This window comes from Neolamprologus brichardi, unplaced genomic scaffold, assembly GCF_056152115.1.
Source record: "Neolamprologus brichardi isolate AB-2024 unplaced genomic scaffold, ASM5615211v1 NODE_ptg000031l+_length_7269946_cov_1, whole genome shotgun sequence".
Lineage (NCBI taxonomy): Eukaryota > Metazoa > Chordata > Actinopteri > Cichliformes > Cichlidae > Neolamprologus > Neolamprologus brichardi.
This window is the reverse complement of record NW_028270136.1, coordinates 4,001,015-4,027,285: the sequence shown is the minus strand read 5'-3', so window position 1 is coordinate 4,027,285 and position 26,271 is coordinate 4,001,015. Positions and strand designations below refer to the sequence as shown.

Genomic DNA, 26,271 nt, shown 5'->3' with positions numbered 1-26,271 from the left:
TTTATGAATAACACTTTTATTGCTGCAGTATTATTTTTTTAAAAAACATCACAAACTGAACAAGACTTCTGCAGTTTCATGAAGACACTACGGGCATCGTGACTGTGAGGATCTGGGGAAAAGAAAACAGAAACACATCGTACAGCAGGTTAAAAGACTGAATTTGACTGAGTTATGTGTGTGTTTGCTGCAACGTTAAGCTGCTCGCTGCTGGTTCCTGTGGCTGCTGCGCCATTTGAATTCTGAACTGTTACTCGTCATCTCACATTGTGCAGTCTGCTAATTCACTCATTTTTATACTTATTTCAGATTTATTTTGACTGTTCATCATTTGGCGCTTGCAAATTTGGGTCGTACATCACCACCTGCTAGCATCTCCTCCAGAAAGTATGTCCAACAAACTGTAACGGATCAACTCGCAACTCGGATGTTCTTGAGCAGAAAACATCCGAGTGTTTATCCTGAGTACTCCTACATCAGTAGGGAAAGAAAGCATCCAGCAATGCAGCTTTCAGATCAGGATTCACCATGGCAACAGGTAAATGAAGGGCTGACCATGATATTTATCAACCTCGTTTCATTATTTCTGAATTATTAGATAAAAATGATTAATGACATTCACAGCAAACCTTTAATGCTCCACAGTTTTCTAATCTGATCTAATGTCAGCCTTCACTGACAGATGTTGGCTCTCTAACTGCCACAGCAGGGATGCTTCACTGAGTTTCTGTGAATACCCAGAGCTCTGTAGTCGTTTCACGTTTAGCTGAAAAGATGCCGGGCAGCTGCATTTAAAAGAATGTTTTAACATTTCACCTCAATACGGATGTATTGTACTTGGTCCAGCCCAGAGTCGATCATGACCAATTGGCTAATCCACCACCTTTCATTGTTTATACCGTTACAAAAACAACAAATAAACATAAAACCGGGTGTGCCCGATGGCCAGTCCAGCTGTGCAGTCAGCTGGTGGGTAACAGGCATCTCGGAAAACATTAGAGCACTTTTGCAAATATGTGATGTCTTGATAAATCGAGCAGATATTTGAAGTTTACGCAGCAACATTCTTGCCTGAAAATACAGTGGCTTGCAAAAGTATTCGGCCCCCTTGAACTTTCCCACATTTTGTCACATTACAGCCACAAACATGAATCAATTTTATTGGACTTCCACGTGAAAGACCAACACAAAGTGGTGAACACGTGAGAAGTGGAACCAAAATCAGACATGAATCCAAACATTTCTTACAAATAAATAACTGCAAAGTGGGGTGTGCGTAAATATTCAGCCCCCTTTGGTCTGAGTGCAGTCAGTTGCACATAGACGTTGCCTGATGAGTGCTAATGACTAAATAGAGTGCACCTGTGTGCAATCTAATGTCAGTACAAATACAGCTGCTCTGTGACAGCCTCAGAGGTTGTCTAAGAGAAGATTGGGAGCAACAACACCATGAAGTCCAAAGAACACACCAGTCAGGTCAGGGATAAAGTTACTGAGAAATTTAAAGCAGGCTTAGGCTACACAAAGATTTCCCAAGCCTTGAACATCCCACGGAGCTCTGTTCAAGCCATCATTCAGAAATGGAAGGAGTATGGCACAACTGTAAACCTACCAAGACAAGGCCGTCCACCTAAACTCACAGCAGAACAAGGAGAGCGCTGATCAGAAATGCAGCCAAGAGGCCCATGGTGACTCTGGACGAGCTGCAGAGATCTACAGCTCAGGTGGGGGAATCTGTCCATAGGACAACTATTAGTGGTGCACTGCACAAACTTGGCCTTTATGGAAGAGTGGCAAGAAGAAAGCCATTGTTACAGAAAACCATAAGAAGTCCCGTTTGCAGTTTGCCACAAGCCATGTGGGGGACACAGCAAACATGTGGGGGACACAGCAAACATGTGGGGGACACAGCAAACATGTGGGGGACACAGCAAACATGTGGGGGACACAGCAAACATGTGGGGGACACAGCAAACATGTGGAAGAAGCTGCTCTGGTCAGATGAGACCAAAATGCAAAACGCTCTGTGTGGAAAACTAACACTGCACATGACTCTGAACACACCATCCCCACTGTCAGATATGGTGGTGGCAGCATCATGCTCTGGGGGGGCTTCTCTTCAGCAGGGACAGGGAAGCTGGTCAGAGTTGATGGGAAGATGGATGGAGCCAAATACAGGACAGTCTTGGAAGAAAACCTCTTGGAGTCTGCAAAAGACTTGAGACTGGGGCAGAGGTTCAGCTTCCAGCAGGACAACGACCCTGAACATGAAGCCAGGGCAACAATGGGATGGTTTAAAACAAAACATATCCATGTGTTAGAACGGCCCAGTCAAAGTCCAGATCTAAATCCAATCGAGAATCTGTGGCAAGATCTGAAAACTGCTGTTTACAAACGCTGTCCATCTAATCTGACTGAGCTGGAGCTGTTTTGCAAAGAAGAATTTCAGTCTGTAGATGTGCAAAGCTGGTAGAGACAGACCCTAAAAGACTGGCAGCTGGAACTGCAGCAAAAGCTGGTTCTACAAAGTATTGACTCAGGGGCTGAATAATTACGCACACCCCACTTTGCAGTTATTTATTTGTAAAACATGTTTGGAATCATGTATGATTGTCGTTCCACTTCTCACGTGTTCACCACTTTGTGTTGGTCTTTCACGTGGAATTCCAATAAAATTGATTCATGTTTGTGGCTGTAATGTGACAAAATGTGGGAAAGTTCAAGGGGCCGAATACTTTTGCATCCACTGTATGTTAAAAGAAATATTTTAAATCTGCCACTCTGCGTTCCTCCACCACTGCCTCCTTTGAGGTTTGGAAGAAATGCATTCTGGGATATTTGCCTGGGTTTGGCTACAGTAGCTAGCAAGCTGATTGGAGACCAAAACAGCCAGTTAGATTTTTTTGCATCCAAGTCTGTGATTGGTTGGTTTTGTGGCACACTTATAACGGTGTACAGAAAGAGTTGAGCGCACATGAAGCAGAAATGTTGTGAGTGGGGAACGACACACTGAGTCCGCAGAGATCTGAGCAAGAGCGAGAGGGGCTGCTATTGTGTGTGTGTGTGGATACCAGCAAACACTGAAATACATTTCCTGCATGCAGAAATTAATTTGTTCGCTCAAAATCAAATCTCCTCAACACGCAACATTTGCGCTTGCAGTTTTTTTTAACGTGTGCTCAGAATAGAGGCACTAAAACAACGCCATATTTTTCCATCAGTGTGATCACTTATACATCTAATGATTGATCACTGATCAGTGTGTAGCATATTATAAAGGGGAAACTGACTCTGTGGACTAGGGCTGCCACAAACGATTATTTTGATAGTCGACTAATCAGATCATCATCCATTGGACGTAAAACGTACAGATTATTGCACCAGCAGCATCTGCTCTTATATAACTATCATTAGCTTACAGCTTTAAGTGTTTAAGGTATGTGCTAACTAAAAATAAAGACAAGATGATAGTTTATTAAATTTTAATGAAATCTGCAGATTGTTTCGGTGAAGTTTAATAAACTCCTTGCTATCTAAAATATAACAGGACACCGGAGTAAATTCTGGAGCATCTCACACTTCTGATAATCAGCTGTCTGCTTGATGTTTATTCAGCTGTGTAAAAACTATAACTTTAATGTTAACTTGTTATTTTCTGTTTTATCGCGAGAGTACTGTTGCCCGCGAAAAGTATTGTTGTTGTTCCTATGTGAAATGGCGGAACGAATAAAGCGCTGTGAATGAGAGTACGACGTCGTGTCTTTTGAGTTAACATTGGTAGCAGAGGATGGTTACCAATTACAAAGTACCACCAAAGCTTGATGAAGCCAGGCCATACGAGTGCTGGAAGAATGAAGTCAATATCTGGAGACGAGTTACGGAGCTGGATAAAAAGAAACAGGCACTCGCGGTGGCGCTGGGGCTCGAGGGAAGAGCCAGAGAAACGGCCATGGAGATACCCGCGGAAGATTTGGACAAAGATGACGGTATGGAAATACTACTTGCAAAACTTGACGCGGTGTTTCAGAGAGAAGAGAAAGACCGCGCTTATGGAGCCTACTCGTGTTTTGACTCCATTGCAAAGAACCACAGCGTGTCCATGGCAGACTACATTATAGACTTTGAACAGCGTTATAACCGGATGAAAAAGTACAACATGACGCTGCCTGACGCTGTGCTAGCATTTAAGCTTCTAGATACAGCTTGTCTTGATGAGAAAAGTCGACAGCTTGCACTGACAGCGTGCACGGACTTAACGTTTGCGTCTATGAAGTCTGCACTGAAACGGATTTTCGGAGGGAAAGTAACCGGAGTTTTCAGCGGAATTCAACTGAACCAAGATGCAGTTTTCCTTACGGAACAAAGAGGTGCCAAATACAAACGAAACAACGGTACTTCGTCGCGGAGTGGACAGCGACAACCACTACAAGGTACCAACCCACTTGACAAGTTTGGCAAGCGAACAAGATGTGCTATTTGTCAGAGCACTTACCACTAGGCGAAAGACTGTCCTCATCGTAACGGTGACCAAGTAAAGCTAACTGAAGATGGGAAAGTGGAGGAGTGTAACATTACTTTGTACACTAAAGCCTCAATGACAGACTCTGAAATCTTCCTGACTGAGGCACTGGGGTCAGCCATTATTGATACTGCATGTACACGTACAGTTTGTGGTCAGAAGTGGCTAGATAGTTACATGTGTGACCTCAGCCAAGGCCAAGTAAACAAGTTGTTGCAATCAGAAACCCCCAGCTCCAGACCATTTCGCTTTGGGGATGGTATTGTAGTGTATTCCAGAAGAAAAGTGAAACTTCCAGCCAAAATTGGACAAACAAAGTGTGACATTGAAAGTGAAGTAGTTCCTGTTGACATTCCACTACTACTGAGCAAAACGTCTCTCAAGAAAGCAGGGACTGTTCTAGACATGGAGAAGGACAGTGTTGTCATGTTCAAGCAGCCTGTTCCCCTAGAGCTCACTAGTTCGGGACACTATTGTGTGGACATTAGAGATGAAAATACTACAGAAAGCTGCAATGAAAATGAAGTTCTCATGGTAACTGCTGAAATGTCTACAAAAGAGAAACAGAAAGTCCTTGTGAAGCTTCATAAGCAGTTTGGTCATGCATCTGCAGAGAGGTTATTGAGGCTCATCCAAAGCTCTGGCAATACAGATAAACAATGTGCAGTTATTCTACAAGAGATAGTTCGTGACTGTGACATTTGTCAGAAATATTGCAAAACCAAGCCGAGACCTGCTGTTGGTCTACCCCTGGCTTCTGAGTATAATGAGACAGTAGCGATGGATCTACATGAGCTGGAGCCCAATGTGTGGTACCTTCACATCATCGACCACTTCACACGTTTCAGTGCCGGCAGCATTGTAAAGACAAAGAAAGCTCCAGAGATCGTCAACTCCTTCATTCACACCTGGATAAGCATTCACGGTGCCCCCAGACGGCTCTACACAGACAACGGCGGAGAGTTCAACAACACAGAGATTCGGGACATGGCTGAAAACTTCAACATTGAGGTAAAAACAACGGCGGGGTATAGTCCCTGGAGCAACGGACTACTGGAGAGACATAACATGACACTTACAGAAATCCTCCTGAAGGTAAAAAAGGAACGAGGATGTGACTGGCACACTGCGCTAGACTGGGCCCTTATGGCCAAAAACAGTATGCTTAATGTACATGGTTATAGTCCACATCAACTTGTGTTTGGCCAAAACCCCAACCTTCCTTCTGTGTTGATGGATAAGCCACCTGCCTTAGAGGGCACAACTGTAAGTGCAAGAGTAGCTGAACATATATCAGCATTACATGCTTCTAGGAAAGCATTTACTGAGGCAGAGTGTTCAGAAAGGATCAGGAGAGCACTACGCAAACAACTTAGGCCTACAGATGACAAATATGAGGCAGGAGATAAAGTTTACTACAAACGAGTCGACTGTACAGAGTGGAAGGGTCCAGGTGTAGTTATTGGGCAGGATGGAAGTGTTGTATTTGTAAGACATGGGGGGACTCTTGTAAGAGTACACCAGTCAAGGTTGAGTAAAGTGGATTCACAGACTGGAGATAAACAAATACCACACAGTACTACTGATGATGACAACAAAGACACAGTTGAAAATGATGACACTAACACACCCGATGGTGAACAGAGTATTAGTGAGGAAGAAGACATCACTATTGACAGAGAAACTAACACTACAGAAAACATGTCTGTCACAAACACTACAGAAAACAGGTCTGTCACACAAACTGCAAATGAGCCCTCTACACCCACTGATCATGTCTCTGCAAATGTAACGTTAAGATCAGGACAGCTGATCACTTTTACCAACAGAGACAACGGTGTTCAACACACAGCCAGAGTGCTAGGCAGAGCGGGAAAAGCAAGAGGGCAATACAAAAACTGGTACAATGTGCAGTATCTTGAGCATGATGGTAGTGAAGGTGAAAAGAAAGCTGTAGACATGTCACTTGTTGATGGTCTTTGCACTGAAGCTGAAAACAGAGATGCAGATGTACTCATAACAAAAGATATTTCCTTTGATTCTGCTAAGCAGCAGGAGATTGAGAGCTGGCAAAGTAATGGTGTGTTTGATGAAGTGAAAGACCTGGGTCAAAAATGTGTGTCTACTAGATGGATCTGTACACTCAAAGAAACTACTGATGGTGTTGTTCCAAAGGCTCGACTTGTGGCACGGGGGTTTGAAGAGGTAAATATTAAAGAACTACAGAAAGACTCTCCAACATGTGCGTCTGAGTCCCTCAGACTGCTGCTAGCTGTGATATGTCAAAACAAGTGGAGGGTCAATTCAATAGACATTAAATCTGCCTTCTTGCAGGGAATGGAACTGTCAAGAGACATTTATCTTCGTCCCCCACCTGAAGCTGGCAAGGACAATGTTCTATGGAAACTGAAAAAGTGTGTTTATGGACTTGCAGATGCTTCACTTTATTGGTACAATAAAGTCAAAGACATTATGCTCAAAACCGGTGGTAAAATATCACAGGTTGATCCTGCAGTGTTCTATTGGCAGAATGAACAATCTGAGGTTACAGGAGTGCTTGCATGTCACGTTGATGATTTCCTTTGGGCTGGTTCAAGTCACTTTGCAATTCATATCATTCCTGTACTGAAATCTACCTTCCTTGTGGGCCGTGAAGAACATGACAGCTTTTCTTATGTTGGTATGGACATTTGTACAGTTAATGATGTAATAGAGGTGCATCAACAACTTTACATTGACAACCTACAACCGGTTCAGTTACAAGCAGCACGGGCTGTACAGAGGGAGGCTTCCTTAAGTGAAACAGAACGTGAGCAACTCAGGTCAAAAATAGGACAGATTTTGTGGGTTGCCAAACAAACGAGGCCTGATGTTATGTTTGACACATGTAGCCTTGGATCTAATATCAAAGATGCAACTGTACAGTCTATTCAGGAAGTGAACAAAGTTATCCGTAAACTTAAGGCAGAGAAAGTGACTCTTAAGTTTCAGAACTTGGGTAACAGTGAGGATCTGACATTGGTTGTTTTCAGTGATGCTTCATTTGGCAACCTTCCTGATGGCGGTACTCAAGGAGGGGCATTAATCCTCCTTATGGGTAAAGGAGGAAAGTTTTGCCCTCTCTTCTGGCAGTCTAAAAAAATCAGACGCGTGGTCAGAAGTACACTGGCAGGAGAAATTCTTGCCATGTCAGATGGAATAGACAGTGCTGTCTTCCTGGCAACACTTTTTTCCGAGCTTACAACTGGTAACGCTGGTCTGAACGCTCTTCCTTTGATCTGTGTGACTGACAATCATTCCTTGTTTGATGCACTCAAATCTACTAAGCAGGTTACAGAGAAGAGACTGAGGCTAGAAATGAGCAGCATTAAAGAGCTCATACAAGCCAAGAAAATCAGACAGGTTTGTTGGTCAGATTCAAAATCCCAACTTGCTGATTGTCTGACAAAAAAGGGAGTTTCACCGTTAACCCTTCTAAAGGCGCTAGATGAAGGACTCTGGATACTGTAATCCTTTGTTTACAAAGGTGTCTTTGCATTAAAATGCACCATTGTTTATTGTGTGCAATGATAGTATGCTTTAAGTAAAGCAAAGCACTTTTGAAATGTTTTTTTTGTTTATATAAATATATACATATATGTATACAAATGTTTACAGCGGTGTGTTTATACTATTATTTTATTTTGATTTTATTTTTTTTAAGAAAGAGGGAGATTGTTAACTTGTTATTTCTGTTTTATCGCGAGAGTACTGTTGCCCGCGAAAAGTATTGTTGTTGTTCCTATGTGAAATGGCGGAACGAATAAAGCGCTGTGAATGAGAGTACGACGTTGTGTCTTTTGAGTTAACATTTAATCTCAGCCAAAACGATTTACTCAGGAACAAATAAAATACTGAAAAAAGCCAAATAATAACATTTTTAAGTTATCAAAGTGACTTATATATCATGTTTAACCTGAGTAGCAAAAACGATGTGCAGGGAGTTCGTTGTTCTCGCCAGTTCTAGTTAGCCTAGCCCCCGGCTAGCTACGAGCTGGTGGGTAACAGACGTGTCCGAAAACGTCGGAGCGCTTTTGCAAATATGTGATATCTTGATAAACTGAACAAATATTTGGAGTTTACACAGCTACTTTCTCACCTGAAAATATCTTAAAAGTTTATTTTGTGACCGAGAAAGAGTAATCAGAGTAATATTAAAATAAATAGCTGCTACCATTGTTGGAAACTGGAACTGGCTGGGCAGCGCTATGAATTCTGGGATAGGTTGGGCCACAAAGGATACACCCGACCCATCCTTCAAATCTGGGGAAATGAAGGCCGCATTTGGAAGAGTCTTTGAATTTGGACACCCTTCATCGCGACACTGTAAAGTAATCGGCCTACAAACGCGGCCTCCGAAGGATGCGGCCCCTAAATTTGGACACAACTACAATACCGGACACAGCTTCTTCTTCTTCGGGGTTTAACGGCAGCTGGCATCCTTGTACATGCAGTGCTGCCATCTTCTGTTTCAGTCCGTTATTACACTCTTAAATCCTACTACTTATTCCTGCGTCTTTTGGGATCTTACAAAGCTTCAAACGACGTGTCGACTATTAAATCAGTCATCAATGATTTTAATAGCAACTATTTGTGGCAGCCCTACTGTGGACATCATCACTGTCCACAGAGGCTCAGAGTTACAAAGATGCAGAGCAGAGATCTTTTTCTGAGACGATATTAAATCTGTGCTGTCTTCTTATAGTTCAAGGACTGAACAACTATTAAAGTGCTCGTGTTAAGGACACAAAGTTACAGATTAACATCTGACTGGGATTTCAGTGACTGTAAAAACATAAACTTTTACAGATCAACTTGCTCTTGAACTGAACCCGCTCACTCTCCGACCCCGGTAAGATGAGTTTACTCTCTTTCCAGAACAGAAAACCAGAGTTTCCCTAATGTGAAGGTTAAACAAACTAACCAACCAGCTTCCTGGAATAAGGCCCACACAGTGTTCAAGTTTCTGAGGCTGACAAACTGCTCTTGCTCGCTGCATGCACTAAGGAACGTGAACGTATTGTGTTGCCATAGCAATGATATTGCTGTATAACATTTCTATAGCACATTAATATTTAAACCGGTGTTATTGCAGTCGACACGGCACAGCTTGTAGTCTGAAGCTCGCCCGTGTAGCATATGCACGTTCTTCTTGTGCCCGTTTGAATTTTCTTCATCTGCTCTGTTTTCTCTCCAGAGTGAAAGGATGTGCATGATGGGTTAAAAGGCTTTACAGCCATTCAAAGTACTGGCAACCCGGAGCCTACTTGACGGTGCCAAAATAACCTCAGAGCACATTTATTCCTACACCGCAGATTGCAGAAACATAGCTCCACTTAAAGTGATGCTGACCTCAGCAAGCTTGCTGTTGCTGGTGGCACTGCTTGGTAAGAAGCACGTGTATAAATCCCATAAACAACAACGGGCATTGAACACAATCCTGTATGTGACAGGGTCCAAGAACAGGGTGTATATTTTCTGTACCTGTGTGCTGCTGTTGTACTGTGCCACGCTGTTCTCCTGGTCAACCAGGAAGGGGTGGAAGATGTCGAGATGGAAGAGCGAGGGCCGAGCTGTTAACACCAGTCGATCCTCCCCCACATCCAGAACCAGAGAGCGAGACGACCCCTGTGCAGGAGACATCAACATATCATATCATCGTGTGCAGGCGCAGAGCTGTCGATCTCTACTTTTAAGATGGTTTTGAGCAAAAATAACTAAGAAAGCAACTTTTTAATTTTAGCCAACTGGCACAGACCTCTTCAGCTGTTTGTGGAGGCCATCAGGTACATGTGACTATTGTAAGCTTGGTGTAAATATAACAAGATAGGCATATTTTTAACTTTCTGCTGGACTTTGGTTTCCACACTGAAGTTTAAGTTAACCACTCAGGTTGTTTCTTGTTTCTGATATATTCAAAGACAAATATATCAGTCTGTTTTGGACAGACGTACTGCTCTAGGCTGGGGTAAAGCTCAAGGTAAACGCAAACCCTAACACTTAGATATATACACACACCAGTGCCTTACTAAGACACCTCAGGTCTGTGACAGCAACAACAAAAAATGACCTTCAAAACATTTTTAATCTCATCTTATTTTCCCTAACAGCAAAGTAAAGCTAAAATAAACCAGCCGGTATTTGAGGAGGACGTCTACCCTGAAAGAAACAGGTAGGCAGAGAGCACTGAAATAAATGTGTGGTTAATTATGTAATAATTAGGGATGCACCGATACCGATACTGGTATCGGGTATCGGGATCGGGGCCGATACTGTAAAATGTGTGTGTACTCATACTCGTAAAAGTTAACCGATACCATGAACCGATACTAACTTATTTCATTAATCAGAGGGTGGCTTGTCATTTCTGTTGTAGTTTTTTAGATTGGCCACTAGGGGGACATCCCGCGCTAAACAGGCACAGGTTAGGCGAGTGAGACTGGCAGCTCCAGATAAAAAAGAGAAACTGGAGGCTGCTGTAGCTAGGCTAAACAAAATGTCAGCAGTGTGGACCGGAACAGCCAACTTTAACTCAGGTTTTGGAAAAGCGAAGAAATTTTTTTTTGTTTTTTTGTGGTCATTTTTATTAAGATTTTATTTTTTATCGGCAGAGAATAAAATAAAACTTGTCTGCATTTGTGTGTGTGTGTGGTAGAAGTATCGGGTTTTGTACTCTGTATCGGCAAGTACTCAGATCCAAGTATCGGTATCGTATCGGTTTTAAAAAATTGGTATTGTTGCATCCCTATTAATAATAATAATAATAATAATACATTTTATTTAAAAATAGCGCCTTTCAAAGCACCCAAGGACACTGTACAACAGATAAAAACACAAAAACTGGAAATATACACAATAATAAGAATAACAGATAAAAGTTAAGAGCATACAGAGGTTTAAACATAAGCAATTTTAAACAGATGAGTTTTGAGGGTGGACTTAAAAAGAGGGAATGAACTAATATTTCTGAGGTCAGGGGGTAAGGAATTCCAAAGCCGTTTGTTTAATATCTCACCACTCCGGGGAGCTTTATCTCTGCAATCAGATACTCATCTTATTTCCCCTAACAGCAAAGTAAAGCTAAAATAAACCAGCCTGTATTTGAGGAGGACGTCTACCTAAAAGAAACAGGTAGGCAGAGTATGGAACGCCAGGACTGCCATAATGAATTAATTAAATACACCATTAAATAATTAATTAAATGTGGCAATAATTAATTAAAATGGGAAATAATTAATTAAATAAATAGTTATGACACATGTAATTAATTAATTATTGACACATTTAATTAATTATTTATGTATTTCACATTTTAATTAATTATTGACACATTTAATTAATTATTGACACATTTAATTAATTATTGACACATTTAATTAATTATTTATTGACACATTTAATTAATTATTTATGTATTTCACATTTTAATTAATTATTGACACATTTAATTAATTATTTAATGATATATTTATTTATTTCATTTTGGCAGTCCTGGCGCCTGGCTCTCATCATGAAATAATTTTATCTGTCAACCTCACCCATCAAACGCAGGGGGCGGGGTTAACGCTGCCCATGCAGCTTCTCTAACATTTGATTGGTTGCCGTGCAAAGTAAGTCAAAACAGGTCGATCCTAGATAATCGATTGCTTGTGTAGACTTGGGGCAGCCAGGTATCCCAGAATGCATTTCAAATCACAGGCAGCAATGTTGGTGGTGTAGTTTTAAAATACCCCGTTTTTCTGTCACCAACTACACTTTTAACTGTGTTTTAGCTGCGAATGTCGCGCTGTAATCTTCACATGTCGGGTCAGGTTGTCAACATAGAACATGTTTGCAAAGGTGCTCAGATGTTTTCAGAGATTTCAGTAGGTCTGCTAACAGTCAGCATGCAGAGTGCACCGAGGGGGTTACGTTAACCGGTTTGTTTACATATTCCACTCTCCGTGTTCCACGTGTTGCATTCGCAGATTCTCATTTTCACCGAACGATCGTCTCTTTCCACCTGCTCTTGTGTCTCTGTGCTTCTGTAACATAAAGAACGAGCTGACATTTTTCTCACAAAACCAGCGATCAGCTCAACAGGCCCTCAGTTTACCTGCATGCATCCTCCTCCTCACCTGTCAGCTGTTTAACACCTGCTGCTAATTCAAGAAACACGCCCACGTTACCTGGTGATAGTCACAGTTTAACTGGGCAGCCGGTGCTCGATATTACGCAACGTCAGCACATTTTTCTGCACAAGATAAGTAAATATAGTTTTTCCCGAGCGCAGAGCTGCTGGAGCTTGTTTCCCAACAGAGCACTTTATAGGCGAACCCACTTCCAATCACCGGCACAGCTTTGAAACCTCACCTGAGTTTTAGCTCTCAGTGTTAAACGCTGGACTTAATTCACTCAGGTTTTGTCTGTCGGGTCACGTTTACTTCGCTGTTTTATTTACAACTGAGCAAATCGGTTTGGCTGAGGTTAAAGTTACGTTTCATAACTGCACAGTTTTACAGACGTTTAATGGTTCACTGGCACATGTGTTAGACTGAACCATTCGCTTTTCTTTATCTGGTGTGTTTTGGATTTAACAGTGAATTTTGAGATTAAACTGACTTTTAAAATGTTTTTATACAAAGAGGAAAGAGAAGGCGCATTTCCACCGAGAGGAGCAGAGTTTCCAACTACATGTTCATAATGCAGACTGCAACCTGGACAGAAATATTATATCATCTGTTTTTTAATAGTTATTCAACTGTATTCTAAGCACCAGTTGTCTGTTAGAATTTTTAGAGTTTACTTAACTAAAAATAAATGAGGTTAACATATAATTTGTGTGATTTATTCTCTCTCTCTCTCTTTTTATTCATTTATTTATTTTTTTGCTTTTTCGGTCATGTTATGTTTAACTGTCAAAGGTTTGTTACAAACTATGAAACACATGGTGCAGACTTCTGGATGTTAGAAGAAAACTAATACTGCTAATAAGGCAGGAAGGTGTCCTTTAAAACTAAACATGTTAGTAGGACTTTAGTATTTATATCATAGTTTATGAAATAGCACGTGTATTTCAGTAATAGCCTACTGATTTCAGTGTAGTGGTGAACAGTCACACAGCTCACGTGGGTGTTATCTGTGATACTCCTTAACTATAATTTATCCAAGTTCAGTTAACTCTGAGCGGCTGGATCGACGGAGGTCAGACAACAATTTTACATGTATGATCTTAAAACAGGACACAGCCATTATCCGTCCTGGTCTCATATCAAATGTGAACGCAGACTGAGTCTATGTTTGACGTTTGCTTTATATCTAATCTTCCTCTCAAACATTTAAACAGTCTGCAGCTGAGGGAACACAAACTCAAACTGTCCGAACAGGTTTGCTCGTTTCTTGCGTTCATTTGGTAATTTATTAAATGTATAACTGTTATAACTGCTGAGTCTCTTACGCTGATGAAAATGTAGAAAACACAGATCACGAACACCTGTTCAACTAATCGCTTTCATTCCACTTTGACAAACTGACGGTTCATCTCTGTTACAGTGTTGTGTTAGACTGCTATATTTTTTGTTCTTTATGCTGTAGATGTTTACGTCTCTGGAATAGTTGGCAGTATTAAGGATGCTTTTCTGTAAAATCATATCGATATGACCCGTGAATTATTCGTAGATGACAGTTAGATTAGTCAGCTGGGAAACTGTGTTACCTCAGAGAGCTGAAGATATCGTGGACATGCTGACCTCGCTCTGTGGTGTACAGGTCCGTTTACCCTCATGATTAATATTCACAATAAAAATATTAGCCGAACATCATGAAGTCTGTATGTGTGTCATAGTTTCGAACAACCTTTGGACAGTTAAAGCCAGCAGTTACTACATGAGGAAACACCAACGTTATCTCTTTTATGCGTTTATACACAGGTCACGCTGATTACTGAACAAAAACCCAAAGATCAGCTGTTAATCGAATTTATTTGCTCTCTCTCCTCCTTAAACATGTTTTTAATGTTAGTTATAATTCAGAATTGGCGAGTGAAACACGTAGGACACATAAGAACATCAGGAAATAAAACCCTGATAAATATAACCTCAGTAAAAGAAGTCCGTGTCAGCGGGGATTATTACAGCTGTGTACCGGGGCCTGAGCCTTGTCGGCGGTAATAACAGCTCGATTGCTTGCGAGGCGAGCGGGTCTATCCACGCTTTGCCGTGAGACTGGGCAGACATCTCCGAAATCATCGAAGCACTTTTGCAAAGAGGCTGTATCTTGAGAAACCGACCAGACACATGAAGATTAAACCACTACATTCTCGGCTAAAAAAATATTAAAACTGTATTTGGTGACACACACAAACAGGGTTTTTCAAAGTTCAGTTCTGTTAGTTTCCACATGCTGGTTGTTGTGTGCTAAAAACAATGGCCACCAGGCCAAAGCACTGGTTTTGAGTCGATCAGCGTTAACTCCGCCCCCTGAGTTTGATGGGTGAGGTTGACAGATAAAATTATTTCATGATGAGAGCCAGGCGCCAGGACTGCCAAAATGAAATAAATAAATATATCATTAAATAATTAATTAAATGTGTCAATAATTAATTAAAATGTGAAATACATAAATAATTAATTAAATGTGTCAATAAATAATTAATTAAATGTGTCAATAATTAATTAAATGTGTCAATAATTAATTAAATGTGTCAATAATTAATTAAAATATGAAATACATAAATAATTAATTAAATGTGTCAATAATTAATTAATTACATGTGTCATAACTATTTATTTAATTAATTAATTCCAATTTTAATTAATTATTGCCACATTTAATTAATTATTTAATGGTGTATTTAATTAATTCATTATGGCAGTCCTGGCGTTCCATAGCAGAGAGGACTGAAATAAATGTGTGGTTCATTATGTGTGTTTGTTTAATATCTCACCACTCCGGGGAGCTTTATCTCTGCAATCAGATACTCATCTTATTTCCCCTAACAGCAAAGTAAAGCTAAAATAAACCAGCCTGTATTTGAGGAGGACGTCTACCTGAAAGAAACAGGTAGGCAGAGAGCACTGAAATAAATGTGTGGTTCATTATGTGTTTGTTTAATATCTCACCACTCCGGGGAGCTTTATCTCTGCAATCAGATACTCTGGTTCACCAGCAGAAGGCTCAACAATCAGCGTGAACTCTGGTGTGGGCAAACTGAGGAAAGGGTTGACATTTCAGATCATGTTGCTTTTCATGGAAAATGAGACAAACAGAACAATGAACAAAGGTTCACCTCTTAGTGGTTGCACAAGACGTCTCCCTGCGGGATGAAAGAAAGCCAAGGAAATTTCAACACGTATTACAAATTATACAGAAACAGATTCCTGTGAGAGCTGAAAGCTGAAAGCGCAATTTATTTAAACTTTTTTATTACTTACTCAATGCTACGTGCAATGAAACATACAAATGTGTGTCAGTGTGTTTTCTGCTAAGCACAGCGGGGGTACATACGGAGGCTGCAGCTCTTCAATGACCGGCCTGCTCTTTGTGCGGATATTCTGCTCACTGACAGAACCCAAAAACCTTCTGTTTTTCAGGACCTTCCACTCTGCAAAAACACACAACAAGTAGGGCTGGGTATCGTCACTGATTTCTAGAATCGATTCGATTCCGATTCACAAGGTCCTGATTCGATTCCAATCGCGGAAATTTTGCCTCAGACAGTCAGAAATATTATAATTCTTATCATGCATCAGTACATTTCCATATTTTTATATCTATAAAAAGAAAGCTGACACTTGTGAGACTTTTTCAAAGGTGTGAGCATCACAGCAGATGCTTTTGTGTCAAAGTAACTGAGGATAAAACACAGAAAAACGTGAAGGCGATTTTCCTGGCCTGGGATTTTATAGCAGATAACCTTAAAAATATTCTGCAGTAACAGAAGAAAACCATGAATCAGCATGTGAACATTACCTGATGCTGCTGAAGTGACGCAGAGCAAAGTTACAGAGGTTTTATTAGAGACACAGTTAAGCATTTTGCAACTTTGCATCATTTGAAAAAGTTTAAATCTATTTAGTAGCTGATTAAACAGCAGAAATGAGGATTTCTTGTCAGAAGTAAGTAAAAAACACAGCGGCCGACAGCGCTGTGAACAACGGTAGACTGGTGGGTAATAAGTAGTGATGTGCGGATCGATCCTGAAATATCGATTCCTCCGATACCAATCATTTATGTTCTAGAATCGATTCTCACATTAAAATATCAATATTTTAGTAATTTAGAGTAAATTTGTAGTTTCATTAACAGGAACACAGTGGAAAGAAACTATAACATTCGGATTGTCTACATTCGAAGGAACTACTTCCTCTTCCGCCTTTCATAGTCATGTGCGAAATACGGCTGTATAAATGTCTCGCAGCCCCTTGGCGTGCGCACTCACAACAATGGCTGAGCGTAATTGTGCGGACTTATTTTACCTCCACAAACAGCTGAGACGTGGTTTGCGATACATGTGGCAAAAAAGTGCTCCAAGAGTGAGGTGTTGTGCCGTACTAGGGAGACATTCAAAAGGGCTGTTTGGGGGTGATAAATACATTTTACAGGGTTTATTGATCGGATAAAATATGTTAAATGTCACCGTTATTATTGGCCGGCCCGGAAACAGCGGGGGTGTCCAAATTCAGAGGCTGCTTCCACCTGAGGACCCGGCCTTGGCGGTCTAAAGAAAGTAGTAGGGTAGCACGTCACGAGCTCCCTCGGTGGAGTGAAACTCTGCCGCTCCTCGCTATCTAATATATAACCAGGCACTGACGTAAACTCTTCTGTTTAATTATTGTTTGACGTTTATTCAGCTGTGTGAAAACCCCGGAGGAACCCTCCCCAGGGATTAATAAAGTTAAATTTAATTTAATCTAATAACTTTAATCTCAGCCAAACCGATTTACTCACGAACAAATAAAACACTGAAAAAGCCAAACAATAACATTTTTAAGTTATCAAAGTGACTTATATATCATGTTTACCCGAGTAGCAAAAGACCGCGGGGGTTTGAAGACGATGTGTCGGTCGGCTCAGATATTTGAAGTTTACACAGCTACAGTCTCACCTGAAAATATGTTTAAAGTTTTTTTGCGACCCACAAAGAGAAATAAGAGTAATATTAAAACTAAGTCGCTGCCGCCATTGTTGGAAACTGGAACTGGCTGGGCCGTGCTATGAATTCTGCAAGCGAATAATGCAGAAAACTGATTTTTAGATGGGAAACTGTTCATGAGAGAGAGAGAGCTGTGCATGAAGTGTGATTTTATCGTGGTGGAAGCAAAACAGCAAAAGTCAGAGTGAGTTCATGACGATGTTTGTGTGAAGTTTAGTTTGGATCTTCTTTTGCTGCTGGTTCGGTCAATATTGTTTGGAGAGATAAAACCTGCAGCTTCAGAATCGAACGCAAAAAAGACGTAAACACACAGCATGGACCCACCGAAACACCAACATCAGCGTGCTGTCGGCTTTCAGCCCGACCGTGTTCGTGTCGTCAGGTGAGAAAGGCGACATCTCACCGATTCTGATGCGTCGGCGGTCGGCGCTTTGTGTTTATGTCTTTGTGCAGAATCCGTGTTCCTGCTCTGGTTTGCTGTTTTAGCTGTTTGGTGGTTGTTGAAATTTTGCGAGGTTTAACCTGAGATTCTGGCGTTTCGGGCAAAATAAATTTATATTTAAAAATCAATTCAGGATTTTAATGAATCTGATAATATGGCGTCATTCAAGCTAGAGTCAACAAGTGCGGAGTACTTCCACAACAAGAATTATTAACACAGACACACAAACACACTAACCTCTACTCAGCTCCAGATTGTATTTGTTTTCTAAACCCTCTACAGACACGAGGATAACAAACTGCTGGAATAAGGGATCCTTCTGCAAGACAAAAATCATGCAACACTTTTTATGCAGAGTTTATAAATTAAGAAAGTTGATGAAGGTCAGTGCAATGAGGAGGATTCAAAGGAATATAAAATAAAAATTTCCTTTTTGAATGCAAAAGGAAAACAACCACATGCACATGAACACACCTGACACTTCTGGAAGAAGTCCTGGTTAATAACAACGTCATAAGCTGTGCAACCCTGAGAGCCTGAAACAGACAAAGAAACATTAAAAATATTTTCACCACAACACAGGAAGCTGAAACGCTTCCATCCTGTCGGCAAATTGAATCAGGAGAGACGATGAATAAATAAACTACTACTTATACAGACTGATGTTGTGTAGACCTTAGACCAGTCAGCCACAACATTAAAATACACAACTGAGAGATGAGGTAAACAACACGGACAGTACAGTGTTACAATGTTATCGTTATTCAGAAACACTGTTTCATTAACCTTTCAATTATTATTATTATTTTTTTGTGTCCCGTTTGGATCTTTAGCATCAGAATTGTTGTCTTAAGGCTAAGAAAGATGCCAAGCGGATTTATTTTACCAAGTGGATCATCATGGCCATATTGGTCCATTTGATTGACCTTTATTATAATTATGTATTTATTTTATTTTCGGTTGCTACAAACGGGACAGACATGACTGGGGGATAGGACAGGGAGAAAGAATGAAAGAAAGAGAGGGAGAGAAAGAAAACCAGAGGGGAGAAGAGACGGTGAGAAAGGGGGGAAGAAAGAAAGAAAAACAAAACACCTGGATCACCTGTATGGACTACTAACTAGCTAGCAGTAGATAACAGTAGATACTAAATATTAAACGATATTGTGCAGCACGCAAGATAGACAGCGCACAGTGTGCTTTGAGTAAGGTGTAGTCTGCGTCTGTGAACACCCGTGTTAACCTTTAAATTAACCATTAACCTTCATTCATTCTGGTCGGTGTGTGTACACCATCGTATATACACCAGGCTCAGTGCTCACTTGCCAAAGAATCGCAGACTTCTTAGTTATTGTTCTTGGTGATTTTAACAAAGGAAGCCTCAGTCAGGAACTCCCCAAATAAAGACCATTTTAATAAGTCCAGGCAGTGGACTAAAATGTAACTTATGATCCAGCAAAGGAAGGCATGCAGAGCTCAGAGCTCAGCTCCAAACAACCCAAATCTGTTTCGATAAGAAGCAGCCAGCTGGTGTTTTGTCTTTAACATACTGGGTGGCAAATAAACCAGCTCTCAACCTTTTCAAACTCTTGTCACAACATTTTACTGAACCTACTGTGTGCAGGGTGAAAACCTTTCAGATGTCTGCTTGATTAAAAAATCACATGTTTGGCGGTTACGTACTATTGTCTGTTTCTGTGTGTGGCTCGCCAAGACTCATGGGAACTCGAAAGCCGCTAGGATCGTCTGATTGGAGCAGCTCCACAAGCTTCTCTCTGGAGAGTTCTGGAGGAGGCGGGACTGAGTTCGACTGACAGACGTTTATAAATACCTTCTCCTTGTTTGACTCTGAGAAAGTCTTCACACACATGCCTGACACGGTGGGACAGGAAAGGCGAAGGGAAAAACACACAAGAAGAAATTTTTGTATTAATGAGCAAACTTAGAGTATTGTTCCAAAATGTAAAGATTATATCTACTATCTATCTGTGACGTAGCTCACCAGGCTCTGGTCGGATTACTTTGGAGTCTGGACTTTCACTGTTGATCTGTCCAAGGGTCTAAACAAATATTACACATATTATTTATTGTTTGGCAAACTCACAGCAAAGAAAAAACACCTGCAACATCAAATGTCATCTGTGATTCTCACAGTTTTTGTGCATGGAGATTCTTCAATAACATTTTCTGTACAAATTTATTTTCCCAACATCGAACAGAGGACAATATAAACAATGCAAGTTTTCTGAGTGCACTTTAAATGTCACAGGCCACCTCTGTTTATGCGTAGGCTTCTGTTCGCATGTCTATCTTAAAGTTTATATGAACTTCTCAATATTCAGCACAATATTTGATTTTAGCTGCAGATGGTTCTACAGTGGGGCAAAAAAGTATTTAGTCAGCCACCGATTGTGCAAGTTCCCCCACTTAAAATGATGACAGAGGTCAGTAATTTGCACCAGAGGTACACTTCAACTGTGAGAGACAGAACGTGAAAAAAAAATCCATGAATTCACATGGTAGGATTTGTAAAGAATTTATTCGTAAATCAGGGTGGAAAATAAGTATTTGGTCAATAACAAAAATACAACTCAATACTTTGTAACATAACCTTTGTTGGCAATAACAGAGGTCAAACGTTTACTATAGGTCTTTACCAGGTTTGCACACACAGTAGCTGGTATTTTGGCCCATTCCTCCATGCAGATCTTCTCAAGAGCAGTGATGTTTTGGGGCTGTCGCCGAGCAACACGGACTTTCAACTCCCGCCACAGATTTTCTATGGGGTTGAGGTCTGGAGACTGGCTAGGCCACTCCAGGACTTTCAAATGCTTCTTACGGAGCCACTCCTTTGTTGCCCGGGCGGTGTGTTTTGGATCATTGTCATGTTGGAAGACCCAGCCTCGTTTCATCTTCAAAGTTCTCACTGATGGAAGGAGGTTTTGGCTCAAAATCTCACGATACTTGGCCCCATTCATTCTGTCCTTAACACGGATCAGTCGTCCTGTCCCCTTGGCAGAAAAACAGCCCCATAGCATGATGTTTCCACCCCCATGCTTCACAGTAGGTATGGTTTTCTTGGGATGCAACTCAGTATTCTTCTTCCTCCAAACACGACGAGTTGAGTTTATACCAAAAAGTTCTACTTTGGTTTCATCTGACCACATGACATTCTCCCAATCCTCTGCTGTATCATCCATGTGCTCTCTGGCAAACTTCAGACGGGCCTGGACATGCACTGGCTTCAGCAGCGGAACACGTCTGGCACTGCGGGATTTGATTCCCTGCCGTTGTAGTGTGTTACTGATGGTGACCTTTGTTACTTTGGTCCCAGCTCTCTGCAGGTCATTCACCAGGTCCCCCCGTGTGGTTCTGGGATCTTTGCTCACCGTTCTCATGATCATTTTGACCCCACGGGATGAGATCTTGCGTGGAGCCCCAGATTGAGAGAGATTATCAGTGGTCTTGTATGTCTTCCATTTTCTGATGATTGCTCCCACAGTTGATTTTTTCACACCAAGCTGCTTGCCTATTGTAGATTCACTCTTCCCAGTCTGGTGCAGGTCTACAATTCTTTTCCTGGTGTCCTTCGAAAGCTCTTTGGTCTTGGCCATGGAGGAGTTTGGAGTCTGACTGGTTGAGGCTGTGGACAGGTGTCTTTTATACAGATGATGAGGTCAAACAGGTGCCATTCATACAGGTAACGAGTGGGGGACAGAAAAGCTTCTTACAGAAGACGTTACAGGTCTGTGAGAGCCAGGGATTTTCCTTGTTTGAGGTGACCAAATACTTATTTTCCACCCTGATTTACGAATAAATTCTTTACAAATCCTACCATGTGAATTCATGGATTTTTTTTTCACATTCTGTCTCTCACAGTTGAAGTGTACCTCTGGTGCAAATTACTGACCTCTGTCATCATTTTAAGTGGGGGAACTTGCACAATCGGTGGCTGACTAAATACTTTTTTGCCCCACTGTACATGACGTGTGGTCATCATCTGGGATGCATATATGCCAACAACGTCTGTGCTTTCTACTAGAGCAGTGACGAGCTCTTCTGTTTATTTAGAAAAAGAAACACCTGCTTTATTTGGAGAAGAAAATACAGAGGAAACCCAGATGTCCCAGTTTTCCCACTGGGACTTGAATGCACCGTACATTTTCTGGATCTGCAGAAGGCTGGAGGGTGATATCTGTCTCAAAACCCCATGTGGGCCTGCAAAGTGACTTGTGCATATCATGCGATTGGTCCATGTGCATTTAAGTTATTGTAAGTGAGCGAGAGGTATGTTACTAGCTGTGTCCCAATTCAGGGGCCGCACACTTCGTAGGACCCGGGCTTTCTGATCTATGTGGGCCGGGTACTCCGAAGAGCGAGGAGGGCGGAAGTGCGAGGCTTGTGAAATGGGACGATCTAGCCTCTGTTGTGCTGCTCAGGTTGCCAATATGGCCAATATTATATTTATTATTATATTAATTATGATTTATTACAGCAGTGAGCTTGGACTCAGCTTCAGTAAAGATTCAAGTTGCTTCAAGACTGAAGTCACAGAAGATGAAACTATCAGAATGAATATGAAGGATGAACAAAATCTGGAAATAGATGAAAAAGACAAGCAAGAGTGAGCACCAAGGAGGGAGAGAACTATCAGCATATTATTGGTCTTTATTGGCTGGCACAAGCATAAGTACCTGGGACGCCATTGGCCCATTTATCTAGGTTATATTATAGACTATATATATATATATATATATATATATATATATATATATATATATATATTTATATATTTACTGTTCAAGAAAACCACCGTTTAACATGAGTGCTGTAAGTTTAATAAATATAACTTTAATCTCAGTAGTGAAAACACAACTGTGATTAGGAGTTTTGACATAGTCAGTCCTGCTATGAAACAGAGTTTTAGGGACAGATGAGACCAATGTTGAACCGCTTTTTTGTTGACAATGAAAAAAAGAAAACAAATTCCATATTTATCTCGTATATGAGTCATAATAGTGAGCTGATAATGGTGCAGCTGCATTATCATTATGAAACAAAGAGCTGTGATTGATAGCAGCATATCACAAGAAAATGACAGAACATCTGTTTGTAAACAGAGTTTGGGTGACGCAGCAACACAACACATCTCAGTCTGTAACTCATCTTTGACGAGAGGCTGATGGGAAAAAAATTAAAATGAGTCTTTCAGGGCTGACTAGCAGTTACTGCAAATGCTTCCATTGCATTTCACCCACACATATGAAACTAATTTTCCTCTATGACCAAATGTAACATTTTGTCAGATTTTTGTTTCTCATGTAGCACGACTAAGAGGGCCAGCTTTACCTCAAAACAATTCATCTTTATTCATTTATTGTGTTTTACTATTTAACACCCTGTGGGGATTTCTGTCTCCAGCTAGGATCGAACTGCCGACCACTTGCCAAGTACAGTGGAACCCCGACTTACGAATACCCCGTTTAGTGAAAAATTCAAGTTACGAAGGCACTTAACGGCAATATTTCTGCCCGTGTTACGGCAAAATGCCCGCGTAACGAAATCCGCTGGCTCTGATTGGCTGAGCCCACAATGCCTTCCGAATCATGTGACAGCCCACTCGGCTTTGGTACTTGCACTTCGTTCCACTTGAACGACGTATTGTTGTTGCAGTTAGCAATTAGCCTATAGCCTATCGTTCACTCAAAAGGTGCGATGGGTGCTTCGACTTACGAACATTTTCGACTTACGAAAGACCCTCGGGAACGAATTAATTTCGTAAGTCGGGGTTCCACTGTAAATGCGTTACCATGTGATCACCGTTAACATAAAAGCAAACTTACCTGTAACAGTAGCTGCTGATACAACTCTTCCTGTTGCTGTAAGTCCAGCTCAGAGTTAAGAAGCGACGAGTCCGTCATCATTCAGCAACTCCTACAATCATATAAGAAATCAATTGTTTAATTGACTCATTTCTAATAATAACAATGTTACTAAATTTGCTCATACTTGCAGCTGTTCTCATAAACTTTACAAAACACTGACAACCACAAGTTCAAAACAACCAGTTTCAAGAGGCAGATTTACAGGCAGAAGCGTAACGCTGTGGTCAGAAATTTATGCACACTCATCATCTTCATCATCAGTGGAACTTCAGCCCCATGAAGGTCTTGGTAATTTGGGCTTTTTAATCCTTAACTGTTTGTTCCAGGGTGGAATGATTGTGCAGTATACATCTTTAATAAGATAAAATGGATGTGTAATGTAAAATGTGAATACAACCTCAAATATCTACATATCCCCACTAATACTTGGTTCAGTGTCTCTTAGCAAGTTGCTCCTCAACCAGACGCTTTTGATAGCCATCAGCAAAGTGCTGCACAATCACGTCACCAAAGCGTGTTAAAACATTTAATAATGCACAAAATACTAGTTTCTGCCATTGCTACCTCTGAATAGCAATAGCAGGTGCATCTCCTTTCAGTAGATGTTGACCTCTGACCTTGAGGTCAAGGTTACCGAGGTTCAAACTAGTCTGAGATTTTTAGTAGATGCATCTATGGTGTCAGTTTGAAAGTTATGGCATTCACAAACTACTCCATCAGCCTTTTAGAGCTCAAGGGTGAAAAAACATTGTACTAATCGGTGTATGCACCTGCACGGAGCTACTGCATTCAAAAGATAATGATTGTATGAGTTTTTCTTTCCCACTGTAGCCAAAGCGCTTGCTCATAGGGGTTTGTATGACTGTTAAGTTTTTCTCATGTATGTATTATTGTAGGGTCTACCTTACAAAATAAAGCGCCTTGAGGCAACTGTTCTCATAATTTGGCGCTGTATAAATAAATACATAAATAAAATTGAATTAAAAAAAATAATTTCACTTATGGATCAGTTCATGGGCATAATTATGTGTCATGTGCAAGGTATAAAATTTCATGCAGAAAAGATACACTATATACCGAAGGTGTATGGTAGTGTCCTAACCTGGTACCACAGATCACACATTAAGAACAACACAGGTAGCAGATCGACACCAGAGACACACAAGCACTGAATTCACAGAAGATGAAACTATCAGAATGAACGTGAAGGATAAAAAAAGAAACAAATATTCTTGCCCCTGAAAAAAACATACCACAACCAAGAGTGAGCACCAAAGAGCAAAAGAATTATCAGCATTTTATTGGCTGGCATCACGTATAAAACATTAGGTCATGACCACACGGCCATTAACGCATAATGCACCACAGACAAGCATAAATACCAGGGATGCCATTGGCCATTTATATAAGTTACATTATAGGCTTGACAAAGATTGCCCACTGAAGTCTAAATCAGGCCTGGGCAAAAGAGAGCAGGCATCAATCCCACAGGAAACTATGAAAAAGAGAGAGAAGACATCCAGAAAGGGGAGAGCTGCACGCAGCATGTAAGAGCTGATGAAGATGGTCAGAGAGATGATTTCATGTTATTACACTCAGTCTGACAGCTGATCACTTTTGCTCAGTTAGAGTTGAATGTGGTAAAAGCTACAAGACAAAGGTGCTTGTGCACATGGACACGTGCATGACCAATGAAGTCTCCTATTTAAACAAGTAGCGCTACACCTCTGATCTGACCCATACACAGTGCTGTGAAAAAGTATTTGCCATATTCGCCAAGCTGGCGAATATGAACTCTTTCATGTTCCCAAAGCGCAATATAAAACTACTGGCTAGATCGTTACTACTTGTTTATGCACATGTTTGTCCATGTTGCTACCCGTATAAACACGTTAGCTTAGCCTTAGTTTACTAGCTTACCAGCCGAAAACCTCTCCTTTTAGCTTTCCGTTTCCTGTCATTTTAACTTCTGTTATGTAATTTATTATGTTTACAAGGTGCGTAAATAAATGTCTGTTTACCTTGTTTCTCGTACCAGTAATCGCTATCAGATGTCGCGCAGTTGTTAGACGTCACAGCGTTCCAATGACAACTTCCGAACCAGAAATTTCAGAATAAAATCATCCATAAACTGAACTGACCGAAAACGACTTCCTACAAATGGGCTGAAGCGATTCATTTGTTAACATAGGCTGTATCCCAATCCAGGGTCTGCAGCCTTAAAGTACGCAGTCTCAACGATCCTCAAGGGCCG

General features: G+C 40.9%; 1 protein-coding gene across 1 annotated transcript; it reads right to left on the bottom strand.

The window, feature by feature from the left end:
- On the bottom strand, positions 1 to 26,271 carry pih1d1 (PIH1 domain containing 1). Its single transcript, XM_087837340.1, has 11 exons — positions 26,039 to 26,271; positions 23,976 to 24,066; positions 20,135 to 20,192; positions 19,816 to 20,004; positions 18,607 to 18,668; positions 18,370 to 18,451; positions 16,043 to 16,139; positions 15,825 to 15,851; positions 15,658 to 15,745; positions 10,043 to 10,186; positions 1 to 112 (listed from the first exon to the last, which is right to left on the bottom strand). The coding sequence occupies exons 2-11, from the start codon at positions 24,054 to 24,056 to the stop codon at positions 77 to 79; spliced, it is 864 nt and encodes a 287-aa protein (XP_087693466.1). The 5' UTR covers positions 24,057 to 24,066; positions 26,039 to 26,271; the 3' UTR covers positions 1 to 76.